This window comes from Sorex fumeus, unplaced genomic scaffold (genome assembly GCF_029834395.1).
Source record: "Sorex fumeus unplaced genomic scaffold, SorFum_2.1 ptg000030l, whole genome shotgun sequence".
Classification (NCBI taxonomy): Eukaryota; Metazoa; Chordata; class Mammalia; order Eulipotyphla; family Soricidae; genus Sorex; species Sorex fumeus.
The window spans coordinates 740,625-756,030 of NW_026606087.1; the positions used below are offsets into that span (position 1 = coordinate 740,625).

Consider the following 15,406-nt stretch of genomic DNA (forward strand, 5'->3'; position numbering starts at 1 on the left):
AAAGATTTGGGTCCTGGCTGCCCGTTGTCCACACACAAATTTGAGAACCCTGTTGTCTTCCTGGGGGGCCATGTCAGGTAGGCAGATGCCTGGATGCAGCGTGGAGATTTGCAGTGGGAGCTGATGTGCTGAGAGGAAGTAGCCAGGGCTTGAGAGAACTCAACGGTCTGAGTGTTTGCTTCATGTGCAGGAGAACTGAGTACAGTCAGAGTGGCCCCTAGTGACTCCCCCCAGCAATGCCGGTTGTGGCCCCAAAATAGAAACAAAATAGAAACAAAAAGTCCAACCAAACAAGTAAAAAGAATGACAGTTTTGAGTTACCCTGTGATTTTTTAAAATATTTTTCTCTTTTATGTACTTGTTTATTTTGTTTTGTTACACCCGTTAATGCTCAGGGGTTACTCCTGGCTCTGCACTCAGGATTTACTTCTTGCAGAGCTTGGGGGACCCTATGGGATATTGGGGATTGAACCCGGGTCGGCTGCATTCAAGGCAGTGGGTGCAAAAATCACCCACTGATGCTCAGGAGTTATTTCTGGCTCTGCAATTAGTAACTCAGGAATTAGTCCTGGCGGTGCTGAGGGACCCTGATGGAATTCGAGCCAGTTGCGTGCACGGCAAATGCCCTTTCTGCTGTGCTATGGCTCTGGCCCCTGGAATTTTGGTTTCTAAATGATCCAATTTATACCTGTACATCGTCTAAGGACGTGAGTAGTGAACCTCTCCCCCTGCTCTCCCCCCCTCCCTACAACACATCCCTGTTTCTGAACCATTCCTTGCAAGCAGCTGTCTCCTTCCTTTAGTAGTTTTTCCTCTTTACCTAAATTTTTCCAAATTATAAGTTCATACATCTTTCTTTATTTTTTATTTACTTTTATTTTTTTGCTTTTTGAGTCACACCTGGCAACGCACAGGGGTTACTCCTGGTTCTGGACTCAGAGATTACTCCTGGCGGTGCTCTGGGGACCGCTTTTTAAGTGTGTCTCCCCTCACCCTACACACCTTTTCTTTCCAATAGCTGCACCTACCTTTACACCAGCTTTCCACTGCAAGTCATCAGCATGATTTTTGTTTGGATCATTAGTGAGATTTTACATTGTTCTGTCAGGATAAATAATGTGAGAATAAGTGATGTCAGGATAAATATTCATAGTTGGGCCATATGGCAAGCTATATTTAAATTTTATTTGTTGAACAGATTTTCTTTCTTCTAGTGTTTTTTACTTTCAGTTTTCTTTCTATTGTTAACTCATAATGAACTTCCTAGTTAGATATGAAAATATTTTGTTCAGTGCCCTCAAATAACCAATAATCCACTCCAAAACCAGAAGTTCAAACAAGGACCAGGGACTTGCCTCACGTGGTAGAGCATGTGTCTTGTATGTGTGAGGCCCTGGGGTTCACCCTGAGCACTGGTGACCCTGCCCCAGGACTTCTGGGAGTGGCCCAGGTGCCTTTGAACATCAATGGTTGTAACTCCTCCAGCAGTAGTAAATATATTTGGGGCCAGAGTGATGGTACAACATGTAGGGCATTTGCCTTGCATCCACCTAACCCAGGTTCAATTCCCGACATCCCATATGGTTCCCCGAGCACTTTCAGGAGTAATTCCTGAGTGCAGAGCCAGAAGTAACCCCTGAGCATCCCTGGGTGTGACCCGAAAAGACTGTAGCACTGTCCTTCCATTGTTCATCAATTTGCTCAAGCGGGCACCAGTAACAGATCTCCATTGTGAGATTTGTTGTAACTGTTTTTGGCATATCGAATATGTCACAGGTAGCTTACCAGGCTTTGCCGTGCGGGCGGGATACTCCCGGTAGCTTGCTGGGCTCTCTGAGAGGGGTAGAGGAAACCCAAAAAGCAAGAAAAAAAATAGTAAATATGTGTGATGTATGTATTTATATAAAATATAAATATATATTTATATATATTTATATAAATATAAATATATAGATACAGATATATATAGAATCTATATATATACATATATACTGAAAAATAAATCTTCCATTTCAGAAATGTAGTTTACTCCCTTATTAGTGTGTGTGTGTGTGTGTGTGTGTGTGTGTGTGTGTGTGTGTTTTAAGCGATTTTGGGGCTGGAGCAATAGTACAGTGGGCAGTGCACTTCCATTGCATGCAGCTGGCCTGGGTTTGATCCCTGGCCTTCCTTATGGTCCTCAAGTCTGCCAGGAGTGATTCCTTAGTGCAGGGTCAGGAATAAGCCCTGAACATGGTTGGGTGTGACCCTGAAACAAAACTCAAAATGAAACAAAAAAAAACAGCATTATCTCCCTTTAGCCTTTTCCGTTAATAATATTCGTGTATGTCTAAGTATAGATGAGCAGGTATTTAAGTTTTGGTTGTTGGGTTACATCTGTGGTTCTCAGGGTCTGCCTCTGGCTCCTTGCTTGGGGGTGACCCCCCAGTGGTAGAAGGGTGCACCAAACCCCAGCCTCTGACGCTGAGCCTGACAGCTCTGTCCCACCCGGTGGGTGGGCTCCACATAGCTGAGCTCTCTCTCGTGTCAGCACATACGTACTTAGAGCATTCATTAGGGAAGGGGCTGTGTGCCACTGACACCAACATCACCATTCATTCTCCTGATGACGGGTCCTTGGGTTGGTTACAGACATTTGCTCTTGAATTGATGCTACCATGAAGATCTTTGCCCACTTGTCCTTATATAAGTGCAGGTGTGCTTGAGGGACAAAATACCTGAAGTGCAATGACCGGGCCAAAGGACATAACAAGAGTTAATACAAAATGACCCTCCGAAGAGGTGCTTTGTGTTTCGACCGTCATCGGCGTCCCTGCTTCCTCACCTCTGTAGCAGCACTAGGGACTGTTTCAGACCCACTCCTTATGCTGGTGACAGTATGGAGTGTCATACTGTGCGATGGAGTGTGATGGAGAAAGGCCTGGCAGAAGGTGGTCATAGGAAAAGCGACAAGATCAGAGAAGATGGTGAGGGTGAGAAGGAGAAGGGCTCATAGGTGCAGGGACCGGGTAGCTGTTGGGCCTGGGACATGGATATATCTAGGGCTGGAAGGTGGGAAGGGGCCACGGGTAGGGTTGAGGCTGACATCCAGGCGGGCCCTGGGGAGTGTGTCAATGTGGGGCCATGTCCAGGAGGTGTGCAGGGCCGAGTGGAAGGCGCTTGAGAATGACAGTACGACCTGGGGGTGGCCAGGCAGGAGTCGCCCTGTGAGTTGCTGAGGCTGTGGGTTCAGTTTGTAGATAGATGTTCACATCGTTGCCTTAAACTCGCTTCTCAGACTGTGTCTCGCAACCCCATGCGTTGGGGTCATGTCACTGAGTTGGGGAGCACCAGAAACTGGCAATAGGGAAAGGTTTCTGGACACACAACAGCCAAAGTAGAATGCAAATCAAACACTTCCCCCCCCCCCCCCACACACACACAGTCCTAGGTGCTCTCCCCTGTTGTGTTTCTCGGGCACTGAGGGGGTCTTGAGTGGAAAGAGCTGGAGAAACCTGACCTGAGGCAAGTAGCTCGTGCCCTGGCAGGGCAATGCACATAGTGTGGAGGCTCTTCACCTTGGCTGCAAAATTGGATCGAGCGAGGCCTGGCTCTAGAACTTTGGGTTTTGATGAGTCTGAGGGGAGATCGAAACCTCCGTGTGTTCTCCAAGCTCCCCCCGGGCAGTACCAGTCGATGGTGTGACAGTCACTGAGGCCTGGATCCCATGCCCAGAAATCCGACTCCATCCATCTGGGTTGCAGACCGGACATCCGGAGTTTTAAAAATACCTTCTCCTCCTGGTGATGCTCACGTGAGCCAGGGTGAAGAACCTCTCCCTTAGGATGAACAAGAACAGCAGCACGCCAAGAACACGGCTCTGAGCTCTCCACCCTGGCGCTGGCCCAGACAGTTGCTGTAAAGAGCCCCGGCAAGGAGGTGGAGGAAGGAGAGCTGGAGTACCGGAGAGAGACTGGCACCCTGAAGGGCTGCTCTGGGCAAGGGGGCGTCTTCCAAGGAGGCTGGACACCCCTGCAGGAGCGTCCAGAACCTCAGGATTATCTGCTGGTCTGCCGCTCCATCTTTGAGACCACAGGTTCTGCAGAACCTCTCACTGGGCCCCATGGACTGCAAAAAGGGTCCAAGGCCAGGAGACTGGGAGGAGCAGGAGAGATGAGGCCTGAGAAATGATGCCTGAGGATCCCGCTGTGGCCAGACGATAGGACGGACTTTCAGAAGCTATTAAAAGTCGCTTGTGAAATACCTCTCGTGGACTTTCTGGCAGCACACAGACCTGCCTTACTCTGCAGTAGCCCGTCCTCAGAGAAGAGACACGCAGAGCCGGAAGGTCCAGTGCCACAGCTGGGAGTGCAGGGCAGGGCACAGGAGGACAGGGGAAGGCTCTGCCCTCTCCTGAGGTGCGGAGAGGGGAGTTTGATCTGTTCCTACTAAAAACAGAGCGGCAGTGTCTGCTTGGGGTTTTGTTTTTTTGGGTTTCGTTCTTTTTATTTTTTGTTGGGGGGGGCATACCTGGTGCTACTCAGGAATCAGTCCTACTGGTACCAGGGGCCCATGAGGTGTTGGGATCAGACCTGGGGCTCCCACATGCCAGACATTTGCTGCAGCCCTTTGAGCCAGCTCCCTCCTGGTCCCTGTGGCATCCTCTGAAGATGAGAGCAGTCCGTTGGCCTGGGAGGTGGCTGCAAACATGGTAAGAGGAACTTCAGCCCCAGGGTGGAAGCAGATCTCCATGAGCAGAAAAGATAAAAGTGGGGGCTTATGGGAGGTCCCGGGCTATGTTCTTGAGGAGAAGCTGCCGGTCTCCATAAGCAAAGAGCTCGGGGTTCCTTCAGGCATGTCTTGTCAGGCCCAAGTCTTGCAAATAAAGTCTTCAGTTGAGGAGATCTGAAGAGAGAAGGCCCTGTTTTGTGTGGCAGTAACAACTCTTGTTGTCTCCTTAGATTAACCCCGCAAGACTCTGGCAGGAGGATGATCAGACTGCAGCTCATGTCTGTGTGTTTAGAGCAGGGTTGGGAACTTCTGTACCCTGGTTGGAAAGCCCACAGGGTCACATGGTCTGGCCCCGGCACAGGACAGACTGGACACAGGGGCTTCTCTGTGGCTTCTTGTCGGCCTGTACTGTAGGACCCTTGAACGATGCTGCCTGTTAATAGCCACAAGGCCCTAGGCAGAACCAAGGCTCCCAAGCCCTGCTCTGGACCAATCAAGGAACTAAGCTTCTTTGGAATGATGGTCTGTGAGGAGGGCACATTGAGGTGCCCTGCAGTCTGATCACATTCTCAGAATGTTTTGAAACCCTAGACTTCTGTGTTTTCCCGCCAATGGGAGAGGAATACACACTTGGGGCATTTAAAAGGTGGAGTCTGGAGAGAGAGAATCAGGAATCAGACATTACAGTGAGGGGACCAGGGATGTAACTCAGAGGCAGAACACGTACCTTGAACATGTGAGTTTCTGGTTTCATTCCCAACACTGGGGAATGGGCAGAGAGACCCTAGAGTTTAAAGCCTTGCATAGTGTGGAAATGGGGTGAGGGATGGCGGCTGTGTTAATTGTAGGTTATAAACATTGGAGGAACCGTTCTGTACTGATGACCCCAGAATATCCTAGTTCGGGGCTGGAGCGATAGTACAGCGAGTAGGGCGTTTGCCTTGCATGCAGCCGACCCGGGTTCAATTCCCAGCATCCCATATGGCCCCCTGAACACTGCCGGGAGTAATTCCTGAATGCAGAGCCAGGAGTAACCCCTGTGCATCCCTGGGTATGACCCAAAAAGCAAAAAAAAAAAAAAAAAAAAAAAAAAAAAAAAGAAAGAAAGAAAAAGAAAAAAAAGAAAGAAAGAAAAAGAAAAAAAAGAAAAGACTATCCTGGTTTGTGCCCTTTGGAATAGGGGGTGGGGCTATTACTGCAGCCAGAATGTGAGGGCAGGAGGCTTGGAGCCCAGTTTTGGGGTCCTACTGGGTTAGAGGGTCAGCGATGAGGATCTGTGATGAGGGGCAGAGCTGCTGTGGGAGCCCCAGCCAGTCCCTGTTCTTCTTCCCCCACCCTGCACCCCACTGCTCTTGTGTCCCTCCCCTCCATCTGTAACCACCATGGCTTGGCCTCTGGAGCCAGGGGGTCCCTGTGGTGGGAAGGTGGGAGGCGTCAGAAACAGGGAGGAGCTGGGGCCTGGGGGGATTCTGAGTATGAGATGAGGAGCACAGGCTTGGGGTGGGCAGCAAAGCCTGGTGGAAGGCAGGTGCCAGGGCTGGCCAGGGTGTGGCAGAGGGAGCTGTCCTTGGAAAAGTCCTGAGCTCCTCCCCAGAATTCCCAAACCTGTGATTGCCAGGTTGCCAGTGATTTCCAGTGATTGCCCTGGCCAAGCCTGCCCCCTGCTGGCAACTGTGGGAAGAGCGCTCTCCAGGGAGAAGAACGTGCCCATTTCCAAATCATTTTTATTCTTCTGCTTTGGTTAGGGAGTCCCAAACAGTGCTCCCGAGGGAGAATGGGCCAACCTGGCGGAGGGTTCCATGCTCAGGCAAGTCCTGCAGGGCTTCTCGTTTCTCCTTAGGCGAGAGGCAGGCCTGTCTTCGTGTCTGGGAAAGGGAGCCGATGCGAGCAGGCCGCACACGGTGGATGTGAGAGCAAGGAGCTCAGCCCGACTCAGTCTGCTCTTCCCCTGGGATATGGTGCCGCGGAGGCCAGCCTGGACCCTCCCCTGTCCTGGTCCCCATAGGAGGCTCAGTGAGAAAGCGGGAAGACCAAGGCCCAGGGGAGTTGGGGTGGTGGGGGAGGGGTGCCAGGCAGAGGGAATCTGGGTTTTATTCCATAACGATGAGGCACCATTGATTTTTTTGGAGGAGTATACTTTTCTTCCTTCCGGGGCACTGGGAATCTGCTCCAGGCCCTTACCGTGCGTGGCAGGTGCTTTCCATGTGAACTCCTTCCACCTGCGACTTGCCATTGAGCGGTTTTTGGAGCTGGGGAAGTGAGTGTTCCTAAGCAGGAGTGGAATCCAGCCGGGAAGGCCTCCGGGTGTCCAGGGGAGCAAACTGCTCACAGGGTCTGTCCAAGAGTAGGAGAAAAGGTGAGAATCCCAAAACAGAGGCTTCAGGGTTTTTTGTTTGTTTGCATGCTTTTTGGGTCACACCCGGCGATGCTCAGGGGTTACTCCTGGCTCTGTACTCAGGAATTACTCCTGACGGTGCTCGGGGGAGCATATGGGATGCTGGGAATCGAACCCGGGTCGGCTGCGTGCAAAGCAAACGCCCTACCTGCTGTGCTATCTCTCTATCCCCCTACAGAGGCTTCCTTGAAGAAGCCCCAAAACTTCACGCTAGGATGCTGGATGGAGAGGAATACTTATTTGCAGGGGAGGGGACACACCTGGCAGAGCTCAGGGGTCACTCCTACCTCTGCTCTCAGGAATTACTCCCGACAGCGCTCAGGGAACCATATGGGGTGCCAGGGTTGAACCCAGCTCAGCCACATGCAAGGCAAGTGCCACCCCACTGCATTCTCTCTCCAGCCCCTTGGATGGGGGAGTTCGTGGCATTTCCAGGCTGACTCTCTGCTGCAGGGAGAGGAGCGGGAGAGCGGGCAGGCTGCAGTGTGGGGCGTGGTGCTGCCCGTCAGCCTGGCTGGGGGCAGACACCCACAGGTGGGCAGGGAAACGGTTCTGGACGTGCTTTGCAAAGCCAAGAGGCACAAGGGTATTACCCAGCCACCTCCTCTCCATGGTTTTTTCCGGGCCGCTCATCCACCGCCCACCGGGCTCCACGCGTGGACGTGGCTATTTCCCCAGGCTGGTTCTGTCTCACCCCGTCTTCTCCCGCTTCTCTCTCCCCAGCCTGCCCCTGGACCAGACGCTCCCCCGCCAGGGCCCCAGCCAGCCCCTGTCCTTCCCTGACAGCTACCAGACTCTTCCCAGAAGCAGCCGGCACCCCTCGGGGAGCTCATCGCCCCCGCCCCGCAACCTGCCCAGCGACTACAAGTACGCGCAGGACCGGGCCAGCCACCTGAAGATGTCCAGCGAGGAGCGCCGGGCGCACCGGGACGGCACCGTGTGGCAGCTCTACGAGTGGCAGCAGCGCCAGCAGTTCCGGCACGGCAGCCCCACGGCACCCATGGGCGCCGGCTCCCCGGAGTTCGCCGAGCAGGGCCGGAGCAGGAGCCTGCTGGAGGTGCCCCGCTCCATCTCCGTGCCCCCATCGCCCTCCGACCTCCCGCCCCCAGGGCCGCCCCGCATCCCCCCGGCCCGGCGGCCACACACACCCGCCGAGAGGGTCACCGTGAAGCCGCTGGAGCAGAGGAGGAGCATGGACAGCACCCTGGGGGACTCGCCCAGGAAGGTCCGGGGCCAGGGCACCAAGGTGAGGCGGGGCCGAAGGACCCAGGAGGCGCCAGCACCCGGGCGGGGGTGGGCAGGGCAGGAGTCGCCGAGCCTATGGGATTCCGGCACGGATACCAGCCCTTGGGGATAGTGATGGTGGCTGCTCCTGCTGGCCCGGTAGAAGCCAGATGCAGACGACAGGCTTTCATTCTTCTGACCTGGGGAGGTAGGGGCACGCCTCAGCTGCTCAGAGACCACAGGAGAGAGGTCAGGCCTGGCATGCAAGATGCCTGGGTTGGGATCAGGAGTGAGCTCCAGAGCACTGTCGGGGGTGGCCCAGAGGACAGAACAGAACATACAGAGACACAGAAGTTGGCATTTGCTGCCTCGCTACAGGAGAGCCAGTCCCAGGAGGCTGTTCTGCCCCTTCAGTTCTTTTTTTTTTTTTATTTTTGGAGGTCACACCCAGTGATGCTCAGGGGTTACTCCTGGCTCTGCACTCAGGAATTACTCCTGGTCGTGCTGGGGGGATCATATTGGATGCCGGGGATCGAACCCGGGTCGGCCGCGTGCAAGGCAAACGTCCTACCCACTGTGCTGGCCCCCTCCAGTTTTTTCTGATGAACTCTGTGCGCCTTGCCACCCTCGGAGGGGCTGAATCCCATAGGACATCCTTGTTTTGGCCTGGTGGGGACCAGCCGTGTCCCCTGTTTGAAAGCCAGCTTGAGGCTCAGAAAGCTGCAACGTGGGGGAGTTACCACAGAACTGGGCGCTGCTGGCCCTGGTCTGTTCCTCACGGTGACTCCTGTCCCCGCTCACAGAACTCCTTGCATGTGGACCGCCGCTCCATGCCCTCCATGGGGTACATGACCCACACCGTCAGCGCCCCCAGCTTACACGGCAAGTCGGTAAGCAGCTTTCCCCCCCAAACCCCCTCCCCGCACCAGCCAGTCCACTGCAACCCACATCCTCCTTTCAGAGATGGGGAAACTGAGGCCAGAGATGTGGAGCGACTTGCTCAGGGCCCCTCGTTGGCACTGCCCACTCCCCACCCCAGATCAGAGGAAGTTGTTGGGGGGCAGTAGGGAGGGGAGTGGGGGAGTGGGCAGCCCCTTCTCTCTCCACCATGCCCCCCTCCACCTCCTTTCCCCCTGGTTTCTGATTTCCGGAGTTTGACCACGTCTTCAGGGCCTCGGGGAAGCTGTGCTGCTCCCGTTGGTCGCTCTTTCCTTCCTGCAGCCTCTTCTCTCCCGCTGCGTCCGTTATCTGCCTCAGTGGCAGAGCTTCAGGCCGGGGTTGCCCGCTGGCGTCACCTCTGTGCAGTCCGGCCCCGGGGTGGTGACGAGCCACCTGAGCGAGCGCCGTGCTCTCGTGGTGGCTCACGCCCTCCCGATGTGTCTGCACGCCCACAGCTGGAGGAGCTCTCCCTGCTTCTCGGCCGGCTGCGGCGGCACCAGGCCAAGCTGGCCAGCGTGCGCAATTTCGCCGTGAGCCAGTTACTGCAGCGCGAGCTGACCTTTCCCACCTGCCAGGTCAGCGCCGCTGGGCATGCCCAGGGCCAGGGAGTGACCTGCGGCCCTGTGCGCTCTGTCTCTCTCTCTCTCACTCTCCCTCTGTGCCCGTGCTCCACTCTGTGCTCTGGGGCTGGCCTGCTCCTGTCTCCTTCCCTGCCTGCTTGCTTCTGGATGCTTCTGCCAGACTCTGCAGCCGGGGTGGGGCCCCCCTGCATGTGGGACGGGGGAGGGATGGTGCTGCCCCTGTTGTGTGGGTTAGGGCCACTGGCGGTGCTGGCTGGCGTCCATCCCTGTCGCCCCCTGTGGACGTGGCCCGGGAGGCTGAGAAGCGGCTGTCAGTCTCTGTCGTCTGCACCAAGCCGCCTCCCCCCTTCTCCCAGGGACCCTCCTGGTGAGTTCCTGGCTGGAGCGGTGGGTGAGGAGAGCCGGATCCTTTTGACTACCTCAGGGCTCGAAGGAAGCACCTCGGGTGTGGGCAGGCGGGCACCTCCTGGGCAACCTGAGCAACTTCACTGTTGTTCTTCGTGCGGCCAGTCGTTCCAGGGGGCAGATAAGCAGGTGTTGAACCTGCTTCTCGAAGGAGGAGGAGGAGGATGGGGATGGCCCCTTTCCTAACCTGCCCCATGAGAGTGACTGGAAGTTTATGGGAAGGTCAGGGAGCATGTGACTCGGCGTACGTGTGGATCAGCATCCTTCGAAATAATGTTCCTCTGATCTGCCCTTCCTGCCGGAGGACTGTCGAGGGCCCAGGATGCCTGGGGAAGGGGAACTACAGGAAGGAGACAGGATAGGGACAGAAATGAGACCTGGCTAGCCACTGGGGTCCCCTTCATGCAGAAAGAGCGCTTGCCTCCGGCCTCATGCCGTGGCTGTGTGTGTCCATATCAGCGCTGTACATGGGGTTCGCCCCCGCCCCCTCCAGCCCTGGCCTGCCAGGAGTCCCAGAAGTCATCCAGGCAGGTCTCCCCTGCATGGTTTCTCCTGAGCGCCTCTGCCCAGTGTGCCTCCACCCCCCAGTTTGCTCTGTGTTCTGTCCCTGGGAAGCGGGGGCTCTGGGAACCCGAGGGGCCCTGTCCTCTGCCCTTGGGGGCTACCTGCTGTCACAAATGACACACAGGGATGACTGATTGGACCCTGACATGGACACATTGTCATCCCCATGGCAGGAGGTGGGGGTGGGGGAGTGGTGCCTGGTTCCAGAAACATCTAGGCAACTGCAGGGCAGTGCGGTGGGTTTCCTGCTCTGGGCTCCCCAGGTTCTATGGACACCTCCCTGGGTCACCCGGGTCAGCGGTTCTCAGCCTTTTTCCAACCTCTGCCGCTTCCTGTGGCTCCCCTCTCCTGCCAGTCTCCGCCCCCCTCCCCACCACCACCAACACCGTTTGCGCTTTTTACCTTGGGGGCCCACCGGTGGTCAAATACTAGGTGACCGCTGGCCTCCCCAAGGTGTCTGTTTACAGTTGGGGAGAGGGGTTCTTTGCTTCGTGCATGTGACGTCAAGCCAGCACGGCCATCTGGGGATGGGGCAGGAACTGGAGCGCCCGTGACTGATAGCACCTGAGGACAGCACGTCCTTTTCCGGCTCTGGCTTGGAACTCGCCACTGGCCCAAGCTCTGGTGGCATGTATGGCTGTGTCATCCCAGATGTCGTCGTTCCCCCCTCCCTGCCCCGTGCCGGTCCACAAGCTGGCTGTTACCTCGAGGTCACCTGTAGCTCCGCCCTGCGGGTCCAGGGCCCTGAATGGCATTGGCACCCTTGCCCTGCGGCTCTGACTGCGCTGGCCTGCTGTGGTCCGTTGTCCCTGGCGCTGTGCTGGCTGTCTCAGATATTCACAAGTGAAGTCGCACTCTTGGGGCCTCTCGGGGCTCACGTCTGACTCTGTCTCTGTGCTTTGTCTGAAGGCTGATGATACCTACCTCCAGCTGAAGAAAGACCTGGAGTACCTGGACCTCAAGGTGAGTGCCGGCAGGAGTTCAGCCTCCATGGCACGCTGTCAAAGCTCGCCCAAAGCCGGCAACCGTTCGGGTCCCCAAAAGAGGGCTCGACCTTGTTGGTCAGGGATTTATTTCTCTCCTCTGCTGCCCGGGCACAAGCTCTTCCTCTCCCTGTGCTTGTCCAGGGCCAGACACTCCTCCAGGCTTCTTCTTCAGGGCTGCTGACGAAGGGGGGTGTGCGGGGGCTTTGGTTTGGAGGCTCTTTTATTTTTATTTATTTAGGGCTGGAGCGATAGCACAGCGGGTAGGGCGTTCGCCTTACACGCGGCCAACATGGCCGACCCGAGTTCGATTCCTCCGCCCCTCTCGGAGAGCCCGGCAAGCTACCGAGAGTATTCCATATGCCAGACACAGTAACAACAAAGTCTCCAATGGAGACGTTACTGGGCCCGCTCGAGCAAATCGACGATCAACGGGAGGGCCTTTACCTTTATATATTTTTTGGTTCCTGCAGATTGGTTTTCAGCCCCATGAACTCTGACCGGCTGCTTTCTTTTGTTTCTGGGGATACTAGTTCCACGTGGAATGAAGGGGCTCTGGGGTTGGGGGGGCTCATGGTGTTCCATTTCCCCCTCCCCCCGTCCCACCCCCCGTCCCTATCTCCACTTCATTTCGGGAGTGAGCACCAGGCCCTTCCAGTGGTCCAGATGCCTCTGCTGACAGAGAATGCTGGGGACACAGAGATGCTGAGGAGCTGACAGTCCCTTTTGTTGCTTCCCAGGGCTTCCCACAGCTCTGCTGTGAAAAGCATTTCTTATTCCTGAGCCATGAGACCCGAGAAGGAATGTGACTTTTAATTAGCTGTGGGTGGGGCGGCAGGGGGGTGGGAAACCAGGCTCCACCCATGCACCTGATGGGAGAGGTCTGAGGTCTTGTCTTTGGCTGGGTCGGGGCAGGTGAAGTGTATCAGGTCCCATGGCTGCTGGTGGAGGTGGGGCTTTCCTCTGGCCCAGGCCAGATGCTAGTTAAACTGTGATTACCTGGCTCTGGAAAAGCTTGGCAGAGATGGAAGAAAAAAAAGGGGGGGGATTCTCTCTAGCTTAGAGAAACTTCCGGTCTGGTTGGGGAAAGAAAGTCCCTAAATGACGCATATTTGTTGGGCTGGAGAGATAGTACAGCTAGTACCGTGGGGTGCTTGCCTCACACCATGGGCCCGACCCCATTTCAGTCCCCAGCACCCCATAGGGTCCCCTGAGCCTCACCAGGAGCGACCCTTGAGCACCGCTGGGTGTCACCCAAAGACAAAACAAAACACAGCAACAACCACAAAAACCAATGCATCACAGATCTGCCTAAAGCAAACTGTGCGGAAACCTGCATGGTTTCTCAGAGCTGAGACAGTGAGGATGAGGAAGGTTTCAGGAGGAGGAGACGCGTGTGGGAACTTGGGGAGCTGCAGGGTGCAGGAAGGTTGAAGTTATAGGGATGGGAGTGGGGGGGTGCGTGGGGAATGCTGGACATGGCCCAGGCTCCTGGCTCTGTCTCAGACCTCAGGAAGGAAGGGACAGTGATGAGTTTTGAGATAGGGGATGAGGGGTACTCTGTGATCCAGGGTGCTTTCACCTTCCCAGACCCCAGACAGGAATGTAAGTGGTGGGCACGGGGGTGTCCCATCTTGGCTGCACCCAGTGTTCCGGGCCTGGCCACACCCCCCCCCCGCCCCACGGATGCTCACATGCTCCACGTAACCCCTCTGCAACATGGAACTCTGGTCTTCTGCACGGTGGTCCCAGACCCCCTATTTGATTCTTCTCCCTGTAACTGCCACCCCAGGATCAGCAGTTAACATGAAAGTGTTCATACCACATATCTAGGGCACCATGCACCCCGGGACCAGCAGTTCATGCGAATGTATTTGCACCACGTGCCTAGGCACTGTGCACCATGTGGCTCGCCTGCATCCCAGTGTACCCCCATCCAAAGCTCTCCAACGTGTCTGTGTGGTGAGGGGTGATGGAAGCACGTCCCTGGCACTTGGGGAAGGGGCCACGTGGAGCTGGTTGCAGAACCGAGAGCCCGCCAGCTCAGGGGCTGGAGTCAAGACTGGAGAATTTGAGTTAAAAGAATTGGGGGAGGGAGGGGCGACTGAGGCCCAGGCTAGCAAAGCAGAACCAAGCGTACTCGAGGTCCTAACGCCCAACAGAAGCTTAATAGCAGTGGACATGGTGTGTACCAGCCTCTGGGGTACTTAGATCTCACGGGGGGCCCCCTTCCCCACTGCCCGCAGTAGGGGTGGGTGTGGCATTGGCCGAGGCTGAACTCCCGTGAGGGGCTTCCCCAGGCCTGCAGAGTAGTTTGCAGCCACAGCTCTGTTGCCACGTGCTCTCAGGCCCTTTCCCTCCCTGCGTCTCAACACGCCGCTTTCCTCTTGATGCTTTTTGATTTTTTGAAGTTGCTGAAAGGGGGCCAGCTCGAAGTGTGCCCGAGGTGCCCAAGAGAAGCAGTGGACATCCATGGGGCATCTCCGTGGCTAGATGTACCCCGTGTCCAGTATGCAGGGGCTGGACTTTGTGGACATTGTCAGCTGTGTTGATATGATCATTTTCCCTGTCTCGATGCTATTATTCCCGGGGTCGAGCACCTCTGGGGGGAAACGTGTCACCCCCAGTGAACCCAGTGAGCGACACTCAGCCCCCCCAGTAGCACGTGGGGGCCACAGCGGCCTGGAGATGGCGGACGGTCGGGCGGGATGCCGCCTCGGCCTCCATCACAGGGCCGGGTGCCAGGTACGGGGGACCCGGTGGGCTTTCCCTGCTCTGCTCACATCCAACTGGGGCATCAGCTCCCATCTGGGTCTCACAGCTGGCTCTGCAAGGCTTTCCCGGCCAGTGTTCCAGGATTTTCTCCAAATTCAGCTCTGGAGCAGTTCCCTTTTGTTTTTAATTGTTTTTTAAAAATTTCCCTGCTCATGGATTAGAAAGATCAACACCACCAGAATGGCCATACTCCCCAAAGCATTATAAAAAAATTTCTTAAATTTAGGTTCAAAAAATGGTGACTGTGGTTGACTTGGAGAGTTGTTTTTTTTAGGGGGGTTGGTTTTTTTTTTTTTTCAGCTTTTTGGGTCACACTCAACAATGCACAGGGGTTACTCCTGGCTCTGCACTCAGGAATTACTCCTGGCGGTGCTCGGGGGACCATATGGGATGCTGGGAATCGAACCTGGGTCGGCCATGTGCAAGGCAAACACACTCCCCACTGTACCATCGCTCCAGCCCCCAGTGACTTCTAGAGTTTTGATGAACAAAGTTATTGCACCTTCAGCACCACCAAATTGCCCAAGCTCCCCCTTCTTTCTACTCCTCCCCCTACCCAGGTCTCTGCTAGCCCTATCCACCCCCTCCCTCAGCCCCCTGAAGCAGTTTCTTAAGTTGTGGCCCCAGACACCACCTCCTTCAGGACCACCTGAGCTTGATTAAGAATTGCAACTCCTGGGAGGGTCTATTAAAGTCAGAGTTCTGGAGCTGGTATCAAGGATTCTGCTTCTTTTCCTTCTTTTTTTGTGTGTGTGCAGGTGGGTGGGCCCCTCTCTAGGCTGCTCAAGGTTTACTCCTGGTTGTCCTCGTGGGACTATAAGCAGTGCCAG

The 15,406-nt window shown here is 55.6% G+C and overlaps 1 protein-coding gene across 3 annotated transcripts in view; it reads left to right on the forward strand.

Moving 5' to 3' along the window:
• PLEKHA7 (pleckstrin homology domain containing A7) overlaps nt 1-15,406 on the forward strand; it is a 251,647-nt gene that overhangs the window by 205,649 nt on the left and 30,592 nt on the right. For 2 of the 3 annotated variants that reach the window (XM_056115859.1, XM_056115860.1), the window contains exons 11-14: nt 7,829-8,351; nt 9,133-9,219; nt 9,724-9,843; nt 11,728-11,781. In XM_056115859.1, coding sequence (XP_055971834.1) covers nt 7,829-8,351; nt 9,133-9,219; nt 9,724-9,843; nt 11,728-11,781 — 784 coding nt within the window. The remainder of the gene's footprint in view (nt 1-7,828; nt 8,352-9,132; nt 9,220-9,723; nt 9,844-11,727; nt 11,782-15,406) is intronic. The other variant, XM_056115861.1, reaches the window with a different exon arrangement.